The following is a 21266-nucleotide window of genomic DNA, read 5'->3' as shown; positions in this document are numbered from 1 at the left end:
TGGACCAAAGCACTGCTTAAGCCTTTTCCATGTTAAGGCTTGGAATGTTCCCCTGGACATTAACAGCAGACCAAGCAAGGAAATTACACCATTTTAGTCCATCTAACTGGCACACAAGAGAATTCCACATCCCCTCCAGCCGACAGAGAATGTAAAAAAAAATCACTGTATACCTTGAACACACCGAAAAACAGCCACACTGTTGTGGAAAGTTTTTATTATTTCACCATTTCCACATACTGCCACAGACCATGCACTAGACTCTCCTCTTCCCTTACATAACATTAGAGCTGGAGTCTTTAACATTTCATTCCTTTTCCTTCAATAACATGGGTATACACACACTGGGGAAAAACCATCATCATTTACACAATTCTCATGTTAAGAATTTCATAGGATTTGGGAGATGAATGGAGAGCAACAGAAATGGGCCACTGAGCTAGTTGGTCCCCATCTTGCAGTGGAGGGAAGAATCACATCGGTCTGTGCAGCCCAAAGCTTTGTCAAGGCTTAAGGGGCAAGAGTAGCCCTGTGCTTTTGGGCCTGTGACAGTCATATGATGTCAGGAAGAGCAGCCATGAACTACTTTGTTCTTATGTTTCTGAAATGACTGAACCCTCTAGCAATAACTACCAAATATATTCTCATGCGTTTTAGTGAATACTGATGGGTGTCAGTGTAACAATGCTTCAAAGCAGATTTTCTACTCACGCAGTAGCATTAATGCAAGATTGCTATTGTTGTCCCACACAACCTGGTGTCTGAACACTTGTGAAAGATGCACCCCCACACACACAGAAATGAGGGATAACCCACATAGGTTTCACTCAACCATTACAACTTTGGACTTTGTGTTCAGTGCCAATGGCAATGTCTCTGCTGCTTGTACAATTACAAGCACCTGTCTTATTATGAAATATGCTGAAAGCCCGCTTCCTTTTTCAAGGAACTTCAAAGGATGACAGTTCATTGCTTTTTTAGAAGGAACAGTTGTAGTGATGAAGATGAAGCACACAAAATAATGTCCTGCTGGGAACCACTGGCCTAAGAATACATTCAGTACATATGCAGCTTGATTGCAACAAGAAATGGTCACAATTTTAATTAAATACATTTCTATAACAAAGGGTCTGTTTTTAAAACAAACATGTAATGATATGCCAAGTAGAAGGGCACAAGAATGCTAGATCCCCTTCTACTCTAAGATGCCATTTCAGAATCACCTAGCATACTGTATGATTCTACATGCTGCAGAATGATGGAAAAAGAGGAAAAGAAAGAACACAGAAGAGGTGAAAATGAGGTTTCCTAAAACTCCTATGTTATGTATTTGGAACTAGATCTCTGTCCATTTATATTCTGCATACTTGCTTGACAGCATGGGCAGCAGGAAGACTCCTGCTAGAAGAATGGCTGAGAAGAGAGAAAGAATAATTCAAGAGCACTGGAAAAGTTCAGCTCTTTTGTTAGAGGGATAAACCTGATGTTTTTCCAGGCTACAAATTACCAGGCACCCACATAAAACTTTCCAAGTCTTTGGCTAAAAGTCTGATGTGCCTTAAATAACTACAACACTGTTTCATTACTGTGCAAACAAATCCCATTCAGTAGGTAAGAGAATGTGAGGAGAGATAATGTGAAAGGAGATCATTGTATAAGCAAGGAAAATTGATTAAAGTCTCTTCTCTGGAACTAGGCTGAAAGTTTACCTTGTTAACATAAGTACCACCTTGAAAAGAAGCAGGGAAGGGCACATGTTCCTGACTCTGCACACCTGCAAATTATCCCATTAGCCATATTTCACTTTAATGGTAAAGGTGAGTATTGTGTATGTGAAAACAGAGGAACCATTATTTGAAGAACTACACCTATATAAACATAGCAATACTTGTTGTACAGGTTAGACAGAATCAAACCACTCAGAACACAACTTTTTCTTTTGGTGATGGCAGAAGTAACAGAAAGAAGTATTCCTGAGAGATAACACATTCACAGTCGTTGCCAATTTCATGCAAAGCAGGAGATAGAGTAAGTGGCCACTCCCTAAGGGCAGTATCACCATCTCAAGGAGCAGGCAGTTATAAAAAGGATAAAACTTAACAAGAAAAAGTTGTTGCTGATGACTCCTTAAAAGCAGCAGGGTCGAACTGATTAAGTGTAAAACATACCACCTTAAGTGTTTAAAGAGCATAATTTTAATATTGCATTCAAAGTTGTTGTTTTTTTGCTTCCCCCACCAAACATTTGCCTTTGTTAATCCCTAGGAAACGCTTCCATTCCTGACTGGCCAACAAACAGGAAATCAAGGTCTAACCCACAAGGATCTTTTGTGAAACTTTTCAGTCACGGTATTTTCATCAAGTGTTAGAGTGCTCAAAATTGGAATATTTGAGAAGATGATTCCCTAAGATTTCCTACTCAGTGTTACAAAAAAGATCAAAGGAAGGGCACTACTCTAGCAGTTCCTGCTTTTTCAGGCTGTTACCACAGGACCAAGCAATCACAATAGCAACAGACTCTTCCTACATTCATCTAGACATATTAGGGATGCACTAGCAGTTTTTCAAACATGGGTGCAACAAGAGACACATGTGCATAGTAAGGAGCCCAAATTGGCAGAGTATACCCTGGATAATACAGACTCGGTTTCCCAACAAAGGAATTGCACTTAAGCTCAGCTGCAATGAAAATTTGTGCAATATGCAAGCAAGTGCTCTCGCATTCTCCCCGCTCCTCAGGACCACTCCCCACATACCCCATTCTTCTAAATAATATAAATGTAATCCATGTGTGGATTTCATACATTCTCTGCTATAAATATTTCTACTAAAACATTTATTTCAGGCTGCCATACATCTCTTTGTAGGAAAGGGTCAATCAAGGGCAGAGCACTAGTGGAGAAAAATCAACTCAGTTAACTGATTCCAAGAATTGCCAGTAATGTACTGACCCAATTGCACACTTGGCAAAGTGGGAGTGAGTTTTTGCTGAAGCAAGGAATAGGTTTGTATAGGCAGTGGGATACCAGCAAAAATATTTTACTAGACCAAGCAGCAGTTTCACATCATCCTTCCCACTTGAGACTGCTCCTATGAGCATAGTGGAACGGAACCAGAAGCACCAAGAAATCTGAAAAACCTCCCCACCCCTCTATAAGAATGAAGGAAAGCAGAGGCGGACTTGCCAAAATAATGGGGCAGGGTGTGCATCTCTCACGCAGGTGTCAGAGAACCTGTCATGGATAGTAGCTCTAACCCTATTCTCACACATAAGGCAGCTATTATGTCCGCAGGAGGACCTCTGGTTCTGAAAGGGAACAGTACAAGGTATAGCCCAATTCATCCACCTCTTCAGGAGTAAGCTCTGAAAATAAGTTCACCTTGGGATTTAAAGCACTGGGAAGAACTCCCGCTTCCAAATAACCAATCAATCCTCTTAACGCCTGAAGAAAACGGTCTGCGAGCACATCTTGTGACCAGTCAGTCTCCTCCTGAGTCAGGTGTAGTATGACATTGGTGAGCTGGCTGGCAGAAAGATGATCCAGTGCAGGATTCAGCTTGCATATGGCCTTGAGGATCTTGAGGCACAAGGAACGGCAGCCAGAATCAGCCTGGTCTAAGGCCCGCAGGCGAGCTGTTTCTGCTGGCCGAAGGCTGAGTCGCCACAAATTATCATACTGAGCCAGACGGTGTGGCTTGGCCACTAAGACAGTGTCACCTAGTGTCACAGATGGTAAGAACTCTATTAGAAGGTGTCGGTCTCTTTCATATTGGACCTCTAAAGTTAGAGATTCCAAGGGTGCTGCTGGACGGATCACATAGTCTAGGAGGCTCCCAATAGCTGGCCAGTTGATGGAGCCTGCCACTACTTTTTCAAAGGTGTCAGACACAGCCCTGGGTGAGAGGTAACCCCCCACCACACAGCGATCCCAATAACTGCTACCACGAGGGAAATATTCTGGATTTTCCCGACGTACCAGGCAGAAGCCAGGGATGTTCATAATAGTCTCTTCCCCTGGAATGCATGACCACAAGTTTTGTTCCAGTACCAGAGGAACAATGAGCTGGATGTGATCAGCTGTCACAACCTGTCATGGAAAGAAAAGCAAGGGGTTAAACATCCAAGGTCCTTAAAGATTATACCAACCAACCATGACCAGACGGCAAAGAAAAACTCAGCTGAAACATCTCTGATGCTCCATGCCCTGTTATAGCATGCTTGTACCAAAGATATGATTGTTTCTTATAAATCACTGAAAAATAGGAAATAAAAGCAGTTTATACTTTTATAAACTCATGTTCATCATTGCATTCACAAGCCTATAATGACAGGCAGCCACAGTTCAGCAGCTCCATCTTGTTAAATTGGAACCAAGGTGTTCTTTGCCTGGTTTTTAGTGGATTGGAGTAAGCTTGCGTGTAGGTGAGGTTTACCTGAGATTTTACACTCTGAGAGGTTGCCTGGTATTTCTTGTTCTGAGGCTCTTTCCAGTTCATCGCTATATTCAGCATTATCTAAAGGTCAAGAACAATCCTAAGAACTTGATGAACACATAGGCTGCCCACCAGAATTGCTGCACTGAAAAATATGCAACTGCTCGAACTCATATTAATAGCAGCACAGTAACTCAGGGCATTTCATGGAAGAATATAGAAAGCTGTCTTTTTACTGAGTCAGACCACTGATTCATCTGACTTAGTATTGTCTTCCCCAGAGAGACGGAACATGTAGTCCTACAGATATTGTTAGACTGCAGTTCCCATCAACCCTCACAACTAGTTATGCTGACTTGGGCTGATGGAAACTGCAGTCCAACATTATCTAGAGGGCCACATTTTCTACCCCCAGTCTACACTAACCAGTAGCAGCAACCAGGTAACTGCAGCAGCCCTACCTGAAGATGCCAGGAATTGAATCTGGGATCTTTTGCATGCAAAGCCATCACTTAGTTATGTATCTCCCACAAGTTTTAATTGTCTAAAACCAGAGGATGATTTAAATGATTTTAAGAGAGACTTTGGCAAAAACTAGTACCCTATTTTTCTGAAGTAAGCATAACCAGCATTGAAATACTAGTGTTCAGTGACAGTCTCAAATGTAACTTTTATGAAGACAAAATGTTATATATAATCATGATGTGATTAATTCAAGTGTAACGTGTCCATTCTAAATGGCTTGCCTAGAAGCCATCCGGTCATCTAGGTAGCATGCAGGATGGCTCCCATGCTTATCATCATATACTCAGAACAATGGAAGAGAGTGCACATATGAAAGGATTCTGGATTTCCCTGGAACAAAGATAAGAGACAAAGGACAGATGAAGAAGCTGGTCACAAAGAACAGAAAATTGAAAAAGAAAGGTGGGGGAAGGGTGTGTAGATAATTTCTTATGCAAATCACTCAAGAAAACAAGAGAAACACAGGACAAGTGTAACCACAACAGCATGATGGTGGGACATCACAGGGGTTAAGAAAGCCTAAAGATTCTCTGCCTCCATTATGCTTACTAAAGAAGAATCCTTATCCATCCAAGTTACCTGCAAATCATCATAGAGGCTACCACTTAAATACATTTCACGCAGAGGCATGTCTGGCAACTTGGCACGGAGGAAACCACGTAGTTCAGCACAGATATCCACAGCAGCCTGCTTGGCTCTGGCCTGCTCTTCTGTTGGGATGGCCACCTTTCTTCGGTAATAGGCAAACAGCTTCTCTTGTAAAGACACCCGGAGGCGAGACTTCTTGAGCTCCACCTGGCTTTTCTTGGCAGATGATTTGTGTTTCATGGATTTTATTGAATCTACAAGGATAGGGTTAGTGAGTGAAAGAGAGAAAGAGAGAACCCAATATTTCACTGCAAATGACTTGTTAGGTACAATTCAGATGCACTCAATTGAATCTGCTTTGAGCAGAAGGAAATGGGGGAAAAGTGGACTTTGGCAACTATGTAAACAAACACAAACATTTCGTACAACACCATAGCTGAAATTCAAGCAGGACAAGTTATTCAACATTTAGGGGTCAATAGAGCCCATTAACACCTTAATCCTGATTGTTTGGTTTGTTTTAATTTGAGGAAGCAGATGTCAATGATATTGGCTGAATCTATGTCCAAGGTTGTATATTTGGGGCCATAATCTAGATAAGTGGTGGCGAACCTATGGCATGCATGCAGAGCCCTCTCTGTCAGCATGCGAGCCAAGTCGCCCCACCATCACCCCAGAAGCCGAGCATCGGATAACAGCGCACACAGAGGCCACGTGCATGCTTGGAAAGGAGTAGTGGTGCCAGGCAATGACGTCATGAGCCACAACATTAGTCGCGACTTGTCTGAGCTTTCGCACGGCCAGTCAGTGAACTGCCAAAGCTCGCTCACGCGCGCGCGCTCGCGCTCTCTCTCTCCTTGGACTGGCTGCGAGTTGTTTTTTCTAAACTAAAAACTCAGTTTTCAAGTTTTATTGCAGTGTCGGCACTTTGTGATAAATAATTGGGTTTTGGGTTGCAGTTTGGGCACTCGGTCTCTAAAAGGTTCGCTATCACTGATCTAGACGTTTTGCAGTAACCCATTTTGTAATAAATACAATAGATGTAGTAATTAAAAACTGTTGCTATTTATCCTCCAACAGCAAATAAAGCATCTTCCTGCAGTTGGCCTAGTTTTAAAAGAGGCTACAAGTCAAATTAGATGAAATGAAAAATGCTTGACTGCATTTGGGGCCTTGATCCAGACTACCGCATGAGGGTTAACCCTCTCTTACACTATTTCATCACAAAAACTTTCCTACCGCAGCTGCTATTTGCCTTCGGATAAAAATATCCAAGCAAACATGTTTTTCTTCCCAGGACAAATAGAATCTTAAGAGAGTGGTTTATGTTATAAAATGGTATGAAAGCAAAGGTGAATAGTTCTGAATGGGGAAGTATGAAATGCGGGGATCTCATGAAAAACATATATAAGGAACCAAGATATGAATAGTACCAAGTAAGTATTAGTGGTAATGCTGCACAGTTGTTTTTGACTAATTTACCTAGATTAATTGCTGTTTGTACCATGATAAAAAGTGTTATTTTTCTCTACTTCTCTCTGATCATGCCTAAAGCAGACAGACAGTTCTGAGTTACAGATGGTCTGTTTTGAAAAACGGGGCCAGCCACTGATTTTTGTCCCTGAATACTAGGTATAATCTGAATAATTCATTCTGTCTGCTGTCACTGAGACCAAAGCTGAAGACCAGTATCCACTGCCTCGGTTATTGCAGTTTCACTTAACTGAGGCTGACCTCCAGTTCTCCACATTTGCGGGGTTAGGGCTGCAGGACCCCCCATGAAAGTGGAAAAACCATGAATATCTATAGGGGAATCCTGCAGATGTCTCTAGAGAACTACACACTCTGTTTGGGGACATCACACTGTTTAACTCGATACTAGCCAACTTCACTCATGTGTTGTCTCTCAATGGCAGAAAGAAACTAGAAACATTTTCAGGTTTTCCACTTCTGCACGGATCCTGGGCCCTTAACCCCTGAAAATGCAGCATTTCCTACTATAGCTGATGGGGGACTTGGAACCTAACCCTGTGGATATGGGGGTCCTGCTGTAATTTACTTTTCTCCTACCCACTTTTTTTTACACCATCTAGTCCAATGAAGAGCTCTCCAAAATTTGAAAGTTTGCACACCCTTCTGTGCCATTTTTTCATCCTAATTAAGTTATTTTCCAAATGTGGAAGAATGAAATAGAAATCAATTGGTTTCAACTGAATGATTTAGGTGAATATTAAATGGGTATTAAAAAGAACTTTAACGCCCTTGGGAGCAATTCAGAAGAAGATACTCTCATTACTTGAATATTTTTAAACAAGATACTAAAAAAGCACTTGTCACAAATACATTGGGTACAAAGTATTTATCATTAAAGAATCTCTTCCAGACACAAAATCCTTTCATTAACTGTGTTAGTCCTTAAGAAGACACGTTTACTAGGTTCTAAAAACCAGTTACATAAATAGAGATGTTAGATTAGGGTTATGGATCACCTGTTTCAAAGGCTGAAGGATCAGTGGGAAGTGTCTGTAGAGAACGACTAATATTAGTTTTCATATCTTGGTTCAGTAACCGTGATGATGATCCAAGCCAGCTTGGTTCCTCCCAGCTTCTCTTTCCTGACTGGCTCAAACGGGTGGGGCTGGCAGGAGCACTGATTGCCCGGTCATACATCTGAAGTATAAGGAAACAGAAAAATTACTGTGGGATGCACTCAAAAGCTTCTGTTTCTGCATCCTTCTGTTGTACCTTTGGATACTCATAATTATGCCTTTCATCCACTGTGTTCACTCTTACCCGTTTCACAGCCAAGGTGGCAATACCCAGCATGGCAGCACCTCCCACGCCCAGTACAAGTCGGGCATTAGACAATACAAAATCAATGGCTGTGCCAATGCCATTGTCATCCTTCTTTCCTTTGCGCTCTCCAGCGCCAGCCATTGCTCCTTCATAGGAAGAGAATAACAACACAATTAACACAATTACTTTTGCCAGTGCTTCCTGATATGAGCTTGAATCTCACTCTTCCCTATAGGTTGTTACTAAAGGTAATTAATTAACTGAAGCAATTATCACACATTACTATGTCATTTGTTAGAAGACACCTGAAATAGCTTGGGTTGAGATTTGCCCAAGGCCTTCCACTGAACTTCATGGTTGATAAGGATCTGAAGCTAGCTCTGCAACACCCAAAGCCAAGTCTCTCTTTCACATTACACTGCCCTGCATACTGCTAAACTAAATTCCCAAGGAAAATGCAACATATGTTCTTGTAAAGACAAAATAATCTGAGGTTTTAAGTGGAATGACCTCATATTGGTGAACTGATTTTCAAGGCCTAAAAGGAATCAGAATGAGAATTGACAGGACTGTGTAAAATGAAATCATTCCATCAAAAGCTAGTGAGAAGTTTCTCATCCTCTACAGCACATATATTTTTCATTTCTTACACTCTCCACATGCAAATAATTCTTTGCAAGGCCAGTTACTTTTAGATGCTTAAATTAGGGCACCAGAGGTGCCCAGTTCATTTGAGAGAATTCATCGGGGGCTGCATTGAAGGGCCAGACTGGGACAAAAACAAAACATGGGGACAGAAAGGGCAGGTCCAACATATCAAAAGTAAGAATACTTTAGCATAAAACTTTTATTACCAGTAACTAAACCTTGGAAAATCCTTAGGAAACATAATAAGATGGCATGCTTCTGCTGGTTCCACATGGGCCCATGGCCCAACTGAAGCCCACACAGAGAAAAGCCTTTAAGTGTGGCAGCACAATTTCTATGCAATTCTAAAGGTCAGGCAGGCATCAACATCACGTACTTTCCAGCACCTCCTGAAAGCATCCATATTTCAGGAGGCCTACCTTGGCTGACAAACCACTGTTTCTATCACTATTCTGTTTTAATACAGAATTTTCTTCTGTTTTAATATTTTGATTGTGGTTTAAATAGTTGTATACTATCTTTATGGCTTTTCAGCGGGTATATACATGTTTATAAATGTTTATATATAATAAAATATCAGCTTTTTACCAAAAAAAGTACAAAAGCTAAGGCATCACTAGATGATCAGAAGTTGGGCAAATGATATGACCATTTGCTATGGCCATCTGAGGACTCCTTGTAAAGGTACTTAATAATTAGAAGAACATATGTAACTAAAAGTAACCTACCTACAGCCTAATTCATCTGTGAAGGAGACAGGGAAATACTTTCAGGGATGTAGGGAGGGCACTTTCAAGATCCTTCTTTCAGAGACATTAACCATTTGGACCAAAAGTCAAGAGAGAATAAGGAACAAGACTGGGGCCCCAAAAGAAAATGGGCAACCTCTAAATCAACCCCCCAAGTTTGCTGTGCAAGAAAGCCTGGCCCTTTTCCAGCTGTCTCTCCTTATCTTCAAGATTCTCAAGGTGCAGGTTCTTGCGAAACTCTTGCCGGATTGTTCTGAAGTAGAAATCACGATCGGTATAGCGTAGGCCTCTTCCCTGACGCAATAGAGTGCGATAAAGGTTCAGCACTGCTTCACGGGTCCACGCTGCCATGGAGGATATGTGGAAGAAGGTTGAACTGAAGACATACAGAAAGAGAAGATGAATACAAATAGATAGTGTATGTATGTCTTAATTGGGGCCAAACTGTGTCTTAACTGACACAGAGTAGTGCAGTAACTACTAAGAGAAATATATCCATGTAAACTTCTGGTAATTACGAATTTATTTACTAGAAGTGCTTTTATGTTGCCTCTCAAGACAAAGCCATCTCAGGGCAGCTTAAAGAAGCTAATTAGTTTTGCAGCTTTCTGACTATGGTAAAGAACATTAGTTACTGAGCAGATTAGAAATATACTAAATACAAATGTTTCCAAATTATGTACAAGCCAATCAACTTGCAGTGCTTCAAATCCTGGATCTTTCTTCTAACTACCCACCTCTAATTCATTCAGTTATCTTTCTCTACCATAGTTATTCCCAGCCCTTATGCCTTCCCTAGTTCTACATTCCCAGCAATTCTGTATCTCAACTGGTGAAACTCTGTTCCATCAATGGAAAGTTTTTGCAGAATTCCCTTTCAGATACGGTTGACATGGTCCTGAATTTCTGTTCTCAAAAATCTTTATATCTGCACTACAGGCAGCAATTCTACAGTTCATGAAGCTAGAGTCTTAACAGAATGTGTGGCTGTGGTTTCCTCTCTCCCCCTCAGGTGGCCTCCACACCAGGAGTTACTACCTGGAGAAAGTGAGCCTTTCACCTGAGAGCTGCACTTAGCTCCTATCATGAATGGTGCCTCACAGCTGTTTCTTTACTCTCATGATGGTCTCAGGGGAAAATCATGACTCAATGGAACAGCATTTACTTTGCACCCAGAAGGTATCAAGGTCAGGCTGGAAAAACTTCCACTGGTTATTGGGCTAGCCAGACCAATGGCCTGGCCAAGTATAAGTCTGTTCTTATGCTTCCACTACATCTTCTAGCAAAACTAAGCACCATTTGTTCTCCAAAACAAAGGTTAGAACACCCCAGCTGACATATCAGAACGTTTAACAAACTGTAAGAAAGGCTTTCCCAAAACTAGAGCTCCAAAAAGGGCATCTTTTTGTACAGCATAGAAACACATCTCCCACAGAACTAAATACAAAACCTCAACACATCTTCTCAAAAGTATCGCATGACTGGTTAGCTTGAGGCAGATGTATTTCCTTCCAGTCACGGAAGTTCCTTTGGAAGACAAAAAAGGTCATGGGCTCCATCACAGCATTTTTTAAGCCTCGGGAGCCTCTACATTTTGGTGTATGAGACCATAAGCAGCATTCAGCAAGTCAGTATCTCTGTCCTCTCCACACGTACCCTAACGAGGAAACGAGTGGACGCGAAACCATGAGGAGAAAGAGGAGAGGGCCGGAGCGGAGCTGAAGCCAGCGGGGACTCAAGTCCCCTCCATCGCCTCTGCCCGCCTCAGCGTTCCGAGCTGGGGGCTCCCGGGGAAGGGACAGTCCCGCAGCTCTAGGGACTCACCGGCGGGAGGGCTCAGGGACAGATGCTCGGCGGCTGCCGCTCTCAATTCCTTCACAGAGGCGGCTGGTGCGCTGCGCTCCGGGGGCTTCAACCCCACCTCTTCCCGCTCCTGGTGCAGCTCCCGCGGTCACTCGCAACATGGCCTCTTCACTTCCGGGTCAGCTCTTCAATCACTATGGTTACTAGTAGAGAAGGTGTTGAGGGTGTCAAGTGGGGGAGAGGAAGTGCTCTATCTCCAGGATCCTTTACCAGCATATGAACGGGGTTGGCAGCGGCTCCTGAATTTCTGCATATAGAGCGTAATTAACAGGTAGAAATTCAATGACAAGATTTTTTTTTCATAATGGCGCCTTTGCTATTGAATTTCTGCTTGTTATGAAGATTTAAACCGTAGGACCCTTGAGGGCAGGGGAGGGGGACTATAACCTGCCACGTGCATCTTTGTCTACCTGATTTTTTTGGATTGAAGGCATAATTATTACGAAGCACCAGAAAACCTTTAGTTCCCTACTTTGTACTTCAGTCTTTTATACTTGCTAAGTAATTCCACTGAGATCGCCCCGCATATGGCGGATTCTGTTAGCTTCAAATGTAAGCCGGCCGTCACATTTGTTGTAGAGAATCCTCGCCTTCTTTGAAGCCGCTGGAACGGAAGCCACAGAGATAGAGATGGCAGTACTTTGGATTGCAAGGAGTTGACAGATAGATGAGACAGAGGAATGGCGCCTCCTCCTGTCTGTTTTAAGGCAACTTCTCGTTTTCTGACCTGAAAGGAACGGAAAAGAAGAAGCACAATGGAAATCCACAGGATAGCGACGCGTCCCTTCTAGAGGAGCCCCATCTTTTCTGTAGCCTGTTGGGAGAAGTAGTTTAGCGGAACCGTCTCGTACACTCCTTCTGGAAATGAACGAGAGGCTGACAGGGCATCCAAGTTCTGGCTGATTCAAGAAACCAAAGGCTGCTCGCCTTTCTCAGTGCTCATTTCACAGGAGTTATAATTTACATTGGTACCTTTTTATTTGCCCAATATTTTAACACATAGTAATTTAATTTATTTTAAATGATGCTCAGTGTGGAATAGTTAATTATCTTATTTTATTGTAGTCTGAAATAATGTTGTAAGCTGTCCAGAGACAACAGTAATGGATGGCATACAGATTTTTAAATAAAGAAAATAAAGTGGTGACGGTGGCAATTGTTGTGGACAATCCCGGAACTAATCTAGAAAAGAGTTCAGCTCTGTGCATGTTAGGAAATCCTACCATTCCCAGTCATGCTGCCTGGGGCATGCTGGGAGCTGCACATTTTCTGTCTAAAGTCATAGGATTGCACTCAATTCTTGTAAACCTGCCTTGGTTATACTCTTGTATATTTGCTGGCCCTTTAGTTTATGGGAAAGGTCATGTTCATGCAAACAGCTCAGAATAACATACCTTGAACATGGTTGAATTCCAGCTTGTTTCACTGAGAAAATGGAATTAATAGATTTCCTTTCTTTAAAAGAATGTATATCTCACCCTACTCCAAGTTTCTTAAATGCCAATTTTGCCAGAGCATGAGCCAGTCTTTGCCCACCTCCAAACCCTTTCCAGGGCTTGTTTGTGAGTTCCCTAGAGAGGAAAATTACATCGTTTTATAGAGTGCAGGCTTATGGAAAATCTGAAATAGCCCATCGCCTCTGAAAGTTTTGCTTGGAATCCAGAATCAAGCATGATACCTTTGAAGGGAATGTGTTATTCAACACAAGGGGTGTATGGAGCTTGCAGGAGGCGCTCCTCTTAGAAAAAAGTAGTTAATGCTGCTTGTTCATGTGAGCACATAGCTCTGTCACAATCATGTATACATGGGAATAAATTTCATTCAGTTTAACGGAACTCAGTTCCAGTTTCTGTGTTTAGGACTGAAACACTAAGCAATTAAAAGTATTTCCAGTGTTGATAGGACAAACTCAAGTTCATACGAAACAGTGCCAGAGTCAAAGGGCTTCTTCATGTAAGAAGGTATTTATCCTTACATTTGTGATTCTTCACCCATGGTAATCTGCAGGTTCTTTACACAGCATTGTCATCTTCCAGGGCCTCTCTCATGCTTTCCAAACATTTTCATGGCTTTTTAGTGCAAGGAAAGTGTAGTATTATCTGAAAATGATGGAATGAACTGCAACTAGAAGCATGTGTATTTTTCTAGTTCCACTATGCTGCACCACCACCTTCTGCTTGTATAATGGAACATATAGAAAGGGAAATAAAAAATGGGGATGAGGAGAAAATATGTAGGAGCCAACCATAATCCTGCAAAGAATCTGGAAGAAGAGACCTTGGTAAAGTGATGGCTAAAAGCCTCATGTAGAGAAGTCTGGTGTGTATCCTGGTCTCCTCCATGCTTGCATATTCTGAATTATTAATGATATGCAAGAGGTTTTTAATGAATGATATACAAGATTTAACTAGTATCAAAGATCTATAAAACATAATTTACAAAAAAAGTATGTAAAGGAACAAAGTGTAGGCAGCTTCATTTGCCTTTCTGAGAGATAGTTTCAGGTTCATGGCTTCCTGTGTTTTATAACACAACACACTTTCCCAGGCTAATGAGAGCATCTTTCATGACAAATGCTAGTGCTCCTGCTTTAGCGCTGAGTAGGAGGTATAGGAAGGAGTTTAGAATGAAGAAACTCTTGAGCTGACCTTAAAATAATGCATCATTAACAATAATGTTCAAAGTGGTTCAAATGCACATTATGTCAGGAAGTTAAAAAGAAACACTGTATTTGTTTTCCCCATCTGCAGTGTAGGCTAAAGGGATGGGTGGAGGAGAGTATGTTGCCTCAATGTAAGCATTTTGTAGCTTGTAGGAATCAGAACTCCCAAAATACAGCATCTAATTCCTGGATCATGGCTCATGTAAATACATTTCAAGCATATGCAACAGATTTTTTTTTCCTCTGTGTACCAGTGCTACACTGTACACGACTGAAAACACAGAGTTTTTTTGAGCTTCTCCGCCCAAGGATTTATTGTGGGCTCCCGATTCCTCATCAAGGCAGTTTGCAGGTACTTTATATGACATTGCCATCTTCCAGTACTTCTCCCATTCTTTGTGACCATTTCACTGCTTTTTTTTCAGTTGAGGAACATGCATCATTTGGAAATGGTAAAAGGAACTGGAATGAGGTCCTTGTTTATGTGTGCAGTATCACTGCATCACGCTGCCACCTTGTAAATATGTAATGAAATGTAGAAAAAGAAGGGAAAACACACGTAAAGGAACTGATTTTAATCCCACAAAGACTCCAGAACAAGAAGCCTTGGTAAAGTGGCTTCTAAAAACCTCATGTAAAGACGCCTTTTGCTCATTTTCTCTCTTTTCCCCATTAATTTTTATTAAGAATCTCAATAAATTGAAACAAAAATTTTAAAATTTTAAAAACATACAACTAAAATTTACAGTTCTGTAGCATAAGGTTTGAATATATTTATTGCAACAGATACCAATACAATGTACTGCCATGCATTTATATATGACAATATAAACTATTATTGGGTATAATTATGCATAAAGTTCAAAAAAACCACACAAGATATATTTGTCCATTATGCCTATTTGTCCATTATTATCTCATTCAAAATTTTAAATCTTCAGTAAAATGTTGTCAAAGTTGTCCTTCCAATTTGCTAATATTAGCCTTTTAACTGTCAAAAGGATGCATAGAATCTATTTACACTTACCTTGCGTTAAGTTCCAAGAAGCAGGTAAATAACTGAAAAGTCTACTGATCTTTCTGATGTATAGTTTGAACCATGTTTGTATTTTGATATCCCAAACCAATAAATGAAGTTTTGGCCAAGGGGTGAAGGTATGCTTTGTGTTTGCAGTTTGGGTACATTAATTTTCTCTAATTAGGTTTCTTAACTTTCTTTTTTCAGCTGGTGTTCAGTTGTTCACTTTACCACAGTATTCTCTAACCTGGTGCCCTCCAGATATGTTGGACTGCAGCTCTTATAAATCCTGGCCAGCGTGGCTTCTGGAAGAGGGGATCACAGCAAGAATAGTATGTCCCTCCTTCTGCCCAACTGTATGGTTGAAGAAAAGAAAGAAAGCTGGGGTATAAAATATAAGAGGAGCTGTGTTGGATCAGACTAAGATCCATCTTGTCCAGCAATCTGTTCTCCCAGTGGCCAACCAGCTGCCCACAGGACACCCACAAGCAGGACATGAGAGCAACAGCACCCTCCTGCCCATGTACCCCAGCAACAGATGTCCATAGGCATACTGCCTCTGATATTGGGGGTAACATATACTTATCAGGATTAGTAGCTATTGATAGCCTCCTTATTCACCAGTCCTCTGTAAAGCCATTCAGAATGGTGACTATCATTGCATCTTGTGAAAGTGAATTCCATAGTCCCACTGTATGAAGAACTAGTTCCTTTTATCTGTCCTGAATCTCTCACCAATCAGCTTCATGGGATGAGCCTGGGCTCTAGCATTGTATGAGAGGGGGGAAAGTCTCCCTCTCCACTTTCTCCACAGCTTGCATAATTTTATACACCTCGATCATGTTTCCCCTTGCTCAACTTTTTCTAAGCTAAACACTTTCGGCTGTCCCAAACTTTCCTCTTAGGGGAGTTTCTCCACCCCTTCATCTTTTTAATTGCGCTTTTCTGCACTTTTTCCAACTCTGTAATATCCTTTTTTGGGTTCATTGACCCAAACTGTACACTATGGTCTAAGTATGGTCACACTGTAATGGGAGTATGATCTCAGTAGTTACATTTTCAATTCCCTTTTTAATTACACTTGCCATGGACTTCGCCCTTTTTACAACAGCCAGACATTGGATCAACATTTTCATTGAGATGTCCACCATGACCCCCAAATCCCTTTCTTGGTCAGTCACTGCTAGCTTAGAACCCATCAGTTTATACTAAAAAAGATTTTTATTTTTATTTTTTTTTTGCCTGAATGTGTAACACTTTATACTTGCTTACATTAAACTGCACCTGCTATTTTGATGCCCATTCTTATAGTTTGGAGAGAGCCTTTTAGAGCTCCCTGCAATCCCCCCACCCCTTTAACCTCCCTAAATCATTTGGTGTCACTGGCAAACCTGGCCACTTCACTGTTCACTCCAAATTCCAGGTTGTTTTTGAGTATGTTGAAAAGCATTGGCCCAGTACAGATTCCTGTGGGTCCCTGTTGTTTACATCCATCCATCTGGAGAATTTGCTGTTCATTCCCTTTCTTTGCTTTCTCTTCTTTAACCAGTTACTGATAGATAAGAGAACCTTTCCTTTTATTCTGTAACTGCTAATTTAGTTAGCAGATTTTGGTGAGGGACTTCACTTAAAAGAAAAGCCTTTTGGAAGTCCAAACAATGTCTATTGGATCGTGCCTATTCACACACTTTAAAAGAACCCTAAACGGTTAATGAGACAGGATCTATGCTTGTGCAAGCCATGTTGATTATAATTTCAGCAAGTCTTGTCCTTCTGTATGTCTGCTAATTTCCTCTTTCATAATGCTTTCAATCAATTTATTTGGATCCATTTTTCAAAAATGTGTGTTACACTGGCTATTCTCCAATCCTCCAATATAGAGACTGATTTTGAGACATGCTACATATTTTTTGTTGGTGGATTGTAATTTCACATTTGAGATCTTTTAATGTCTAGATAGGAATTAGAATCCTACATCTGGAGGGTGCTAGGTTGGGGAGAGCTGCTTTAGCAGGTGATAATGATAAATATTTCTATATCATGAAAATCTTTTACCTGCAGACCATGTTCCTTTTCATTAATTGGTAATCCTATTCACACCTTTGTCTTTTTGTCTTTTTGTTATTAAAACTGTGACATATCTCTAGGAAACAGCTGATTTTAATTGTGTTAGAATAATTGGGAATGCTACTGAAAAAATTAAGAGCCCACCATTCTCATAGCAATACAGGATGTCAGTTCTTTAAATGTAAGATAAAGAACCACTGAAAATGCATAGTAACACTTAAGATATAAATACTTGGAGATATAAATAGGTAAGAACAAAGATTGTATTAAAGAGAACACAAGTAGGTCCATAATGAAATGTGGGTAACTGATTAAGAAGAACTAATTGGTAAAGTTGTCTGAATAATACCCAAGGGAGGTCATTAAAATTGAGGATTATTTGAGGCATTAAGAATGTTGGGTGATGTTAGTTAATGAACTCAAAAACAATGGTGTACTTAAAGCTCATGTATCAGTGAGTGGTCAGTAATCAATGGGCAATAGGTATTGTATAAGGTGTATGCTATCAAATTTGAAATATTGTTTAGGAAAATATAAACAAATTGATTTTAAGGTGTGATTTTTGAGATGTGAGCTGTTTTCTCAGAGACAGAATTTAAAATTGATCTTTTCAAGTCTGGAAGATGTATGCTAACCTTAAGTCTTTTTGTATTTTAATGCCATTTACATTTTTGAGGAGTTGAAGCTGTGTTCAGATATATGGGACTGTAGACATTGAAGTAATGTTGTTGAAAGTGTATAAGTATGATCTGATATTTTGAACATATTAGCTGCCTAATATGCAGAAGCTCACCAAGCCCATGTCCCTGCCTATCAGTGGGAAAACTTACTCAGAGCTGGGAAGAGGCTTGGATTTAGAGAGCTCTCTCCTTAAAATTATACACTAGTCAGGTCTTTTAGCTTCTGCATTTCTTAATACAACTAACATTCTTTGTCAGTACCAAGACTGAATTCAGCATAATATAAGTAGTTAACTGACAGTCATGAGCTTCCTGAATACAGAACTATGTATAGCTCATTAAAACTTAACAGAAGCAGAATCTGCAACAAATCATAGAGCTCAATAAGCTGGAATTTGCTTAGATGGAAGCATTCTGGCTGGACTGGGTTATGAACCAAAATGTCAGTTAACATATTAATGTGACATTAATAAATGCAGAGTCAAAAGATGGTCACTTATCCCTGCAAAGTGCAGTGACCCCTGGGTATTACAAGTGATCTTTCAAACTGGAGTACTGTGGAATGTAATCTTCAAGTTGTTTTTGGCTTATTGCATCGAGATGTATTCAGGGCTTAGCTCCATCCTTCTTTGCACCTCTGGGTGGTATTCCAGATCTGTAATTCAGTTCTGAATGATAAAGGGCTGATTGAGCTTCCCTCCTTTTTCACAGCGAAGTTGTGATGGGAGTCTGGAAGATTCCTATTTAGAGATCTGTAATGGTGTACTTACCAATCCTTTACAAAAGGAATTTCCCCCATAGATCTCCTTGTGACACATGATTGCCACAGCATCTGTTGTGGCCAAATGGTTCACCCTCCTTCAGAGTTTCAGTTACCTTCTGGGGAGCCCTAGTGTTTATAGCATCTTCATAATGTATTTCCTTGTTCTAACTACAAACAGTATGATAGGTACTGTAAAGCTGTATAAGCATACAAATGCAGTTCCTATTTTTACCAACATCACAAATGTGTTTTGTAGGTCACATAGAGAAAGTTAAAAAATTCAGAACCTGGTCAAATTAATATTGTGACCAATCTAGCTATGATATACCCACTTACATGACTTATTGAGCACAAGGAAGTAGTAGCATCAGTGCCACAGCCATTCACAAACGATTTCTGTAGTTCAATGAGTTGGACTGTCAGTAAATGCTAAGTAACCTGGCCACCAAATTGCTCTTAATGAATGTTCAAGTTCCCAGTTATGAATGCATGTAGTTATATGAGATTCATTCATCCCATTCACTCCACTGTGCTCGCGCTCGCGCTCGCTCTCGCTCTCGCTCTCGCTCTCTCTCTCTCTCTCCACACACACACACACACACACACACACACCTCTTCTTCACATTTTCCTGAAATACAAATCACAAAGATTGAAATTTCAAAGAATCAAATACAATTAATATTTTTTTGTCATTGTCATAGTTATGGAAGGTAGGCTTCAACTATGCCCCTGGCATTTTTTTCTAGACAGAGAGAACATTGTTATCTTAATGCCAAATCTTACACTTGGCAACAAGATGAATTTTCCTTGTCACAGGGTCCTGTGAGTCATAGATCATTTTTAGAAATTGGTTTGGTGTTTTTGTATCATGTCTTTCTTTGGGGTTGGGCTTTCTGTACTATTGGCCCAAAGTGGTGCTATTAAAGCGTTGGTGTGATGCTACGCAGGGATGGGTGGTGTTTTCCTTTGGATTTACAGGCTGGTTCTGTGGACTAATGCCAGTAGAGGGTTTTGATTGAAGCAAATCCTCTAATTCACTTTAGTGGAGCGAATGTTTATTACTTTGGTTAGGGTGGTACCAGAAGCTGAATGTTCTCTTCTGGTATGCTGATTAGTAGACAAAAATGCACTAGCTCTGTTTTTCAGCTTCTGTCAGCTGTGTGTTTTTTTCAATGTGTTCATAACGTTTGCTTGCAGAACTGGTGGCATAAGGTTTCTACTGGAGATCTGCTTGCTTTGTATGCTTTGGCTGCTTCAGCGCTGTCTGAAAAATGACCTTACAAATGGCAAGGTGTCATGTTCACTACCTCCTGTTGATCTCTTTATAAGGCAACAGTTTGCAAAGAATGAATGGAATATATACTTTGCTTCAACTGATTGCACTGAAGCTGCTTAGAGAGCAGGATCATGGTTGCTAGAAGAGTGTAGAAAGGATGAAGCACATCAAGGTCTGGTTAAAACAGAGTGTTAAGTCATGGCAATGTTCGTTGAAGTCTGGTTTGCCATCAAGTCTGAACCCATCCCCCCAAATAAACCATAGTTTGTTAACCAGTTGCAAAGCACAAATAAAAGTGGGGGGAGGGTTATTGGCTTACAAAGTGTGGGCTTGCACAACAGTTTAGGCCCTGGGAGTCTTATAAATCCTGAGGCACCACCTCACCATTCCCTCCCCTCCTCAGTCCTTTCTTTGATATCCCAGGGGAAAACCACAAGACCAGTGAGAAGAGTTCAGTGGGGATGACAGCTGCCCAAAGGTACCCAAGTGGCACTTGGGAGGCAGCTATAATAGGCTCCCCTCTGCCGATCCTGGCCACAAGTCTCACACTGGGGATAAGGGTGCTGGGGGTGGGGGATAAGCTGCATTCTGCACTGCTCAACCTCCTCTTGAGGTAGCAGTGCAGAATGCAGCTTATCCCCCACCCCCATCACTCACTGTCTTGGCCCCTCAGCAGCTGCTGTCACAAGCAACAAGGGCACATCACATTTAACTTCTTCTTGAAGTGCTACAGAAATAAGCTACAGAGAAGGAGAAGGAGATGACATCTTGCCTTTCTGGGTAGCTGGAGAGTCGAGGAAGTGTTGAAAAGGTGGAGGAGGATGAGAACTGCCAAGAACATGACATTGCCATGTAGGAGATAGTGTCCCAGCCTGCCCCCGCCCCTGCTTCACTTTTCGGTGCACTTTCTTTTGATCATTTCCCCACTTTACTGGTCCTTTTCCATTGACAACTCGGCAGTCAGTCTCTGGCAACTGTATGCAAGTTAGGCTATATGCAGTCTCACCTTACCAATCTCTTACCTAATCCACTTTGCTGCTTCTCTTGACAGCTGAAGGAGTCAAGGAAATTGACCAGACAAGACTACACATACTAGACAGCTGTAAACGTGCATTTGCAGAAGGCTGATGAAAAAACATTTAAAATGTCTAGCACAGTTTCCCTACTTTCATGGCCCATGGAAAATATGCCCTCAGT

At 41.1% G+C, this 21266-nt stretch overlaps 2 protein-coding genes and 1 long non-coding RNA gene across 6 annotated transcripts in view; 1 reads left to right on the top strand and 2 right to left on the bottom strand.

Annotated features, from left to right (window-relative positions):
- Nucleotides 1-200: 200 nt before the first annotated feature.
- On the bottom strand, nucleotides 201-9852 carry LOC123036295 (mitochondrial dynamics protein MID51). Of its 3 annotated transcripts, XM_044455440.1 has the most exons (6): nucleotides 9719-9852; nucleotides 8340-8488; nucleotides 8036-8216; nucleotides 5538-5800; nucleotides 3977-4087; nucleotides 3568-3717 (listed from the first exon to the last, which is right to left on the bottom strand). In XM_044455440.1, the coding sequence occupies exons 2-6, from the start codon at nucleotides 8481-8483 to the stop codon at nucleotides 3703-3705; spliced, it is 714 nt and encodes a 237-aa protein (XP_044311375.1). In that variant the 5' UTR covers nucleotides 8484-8488; nucleotides 9719-9852; the 3' UTR covers nucleotides 3568-3702. The 3 variants fall into 3 exon arrangements, with proteins under 3 accessions (XP_044311372.1, XP_044311374.1, XP_044311375.1); XM_044455437.1 differs by having other exon boundaries at nucleotides 201-4087; XM_044455439.1 differs by lacking the exon at nucleotides 8340-8488 and having other exon boundaries at nucleotides 201-4087; nucleotides 9719-9819.
- A 25-nt stretch (nucleotides 9853-9877) lies between these two features.
- Nucleotides 9878-11687, bottom strand: LOC123036296 (MIEF1 upstream open reading frame protein-like). 2 transcript variants are annotated; one of them, XM_044455442.1, is made up of 2 exons: nucleotides 11564-11687; nucleotides 9878-10115 (listed from the first exon to the last, which is right to left on the bottom strand). In XM_044455442.1, the coding sequence occupies exon 2, from the start codon at nucleotides 10088-10090 to the stop codon at nucleotides 9878-9880; it is 213 nt and encodes a 70-aa protein (XP_044311377.1). In that variant the 5' UTR covers nucleotides 10091-10115; nucleotides 11564-11687. The 2 variants fall into 2 exon arrangements, with proteins under 2 accessions (XP_044311377.1, XP_044311376.1); XM_044455441.1 differs by lacking the exon at nucleotides 11564-11687 and adding an exon at nucleotides 11396-11548.
- Nucleotides 11688-11805: 118 nt separating this feature from the next.
- LOC123036324 overlaps nucleotides 11806-21266 on the top strand; it is a 14304-nt gene continuing 4843 nt past the window's right edge. Inside the window, exons 1-2 of the long non-coding RNA XR_006417115.1 lie at nucleotides 11806-11873; nucleotides 15490-15614. This is a non-coding gene — a long non-coding RNA (uncharacterized LOC123036324). The remainder of the gene's footprint in view (nucleotides 11874-15489; nucleotides 15615-21266) is intronic.

The sequence above is a fragment of the Varanus komodoensis genome, unplaced genomic scaffold (assembly GCF_004798865.1).
Source record: "Varanus komodoensis strain SLA01 unplaced genomic scaffold, ASM479886v1 scaffold8, whole genome shotgun sequence".
NCBI lineage: Eukaryota > Metazoa > Chordata > Lepidosauria > Squamata > Varanidae > Varanus > Varanus komodoensis.
Note: the sequence above shows the minus strand (reverse complement) of the source record. Positions and strands in the feature narration are given on the sequence as shown.

Bases quoted from the DNA above. Each gene is read 5' to 3' on its own strand.
- LOC123036295 (XM_044455437.1), bottom strand. From the start codon at position 8,483: ATGGCTGGCGCTGGAGAGCGCAAAGGAAAGAAGGATGACAATGGCATT. The intron at 8,217-8,339 runs GTAAGAGTGAAC...CTTATACTTCAG, and splicing joins CCACCTTGGCTGTGAAACGG to ATGTATGACCGGGCAATCAG. The intron at 4,088-5,537 runs GTAACTTGGATG...TTTCCATGACAG, and splicing joins GCCTCTATGATGATTTGCAG to GTTGTGACAGCTGATCACAT.
- LOC123036296 (XM_044455441.1), bottom strand. From the start codon at position 11,427: ATGGTTTCGCGTCCACTCGTTTCCTCGTTAGG. The intron at 10,116-11,395 runs GTACGTGTGGAG...GTATGTCTTCAG, and splicing joins CCACTCGTTTCCTCGTTAGG to TTCAACCTTCTTCCACATAT.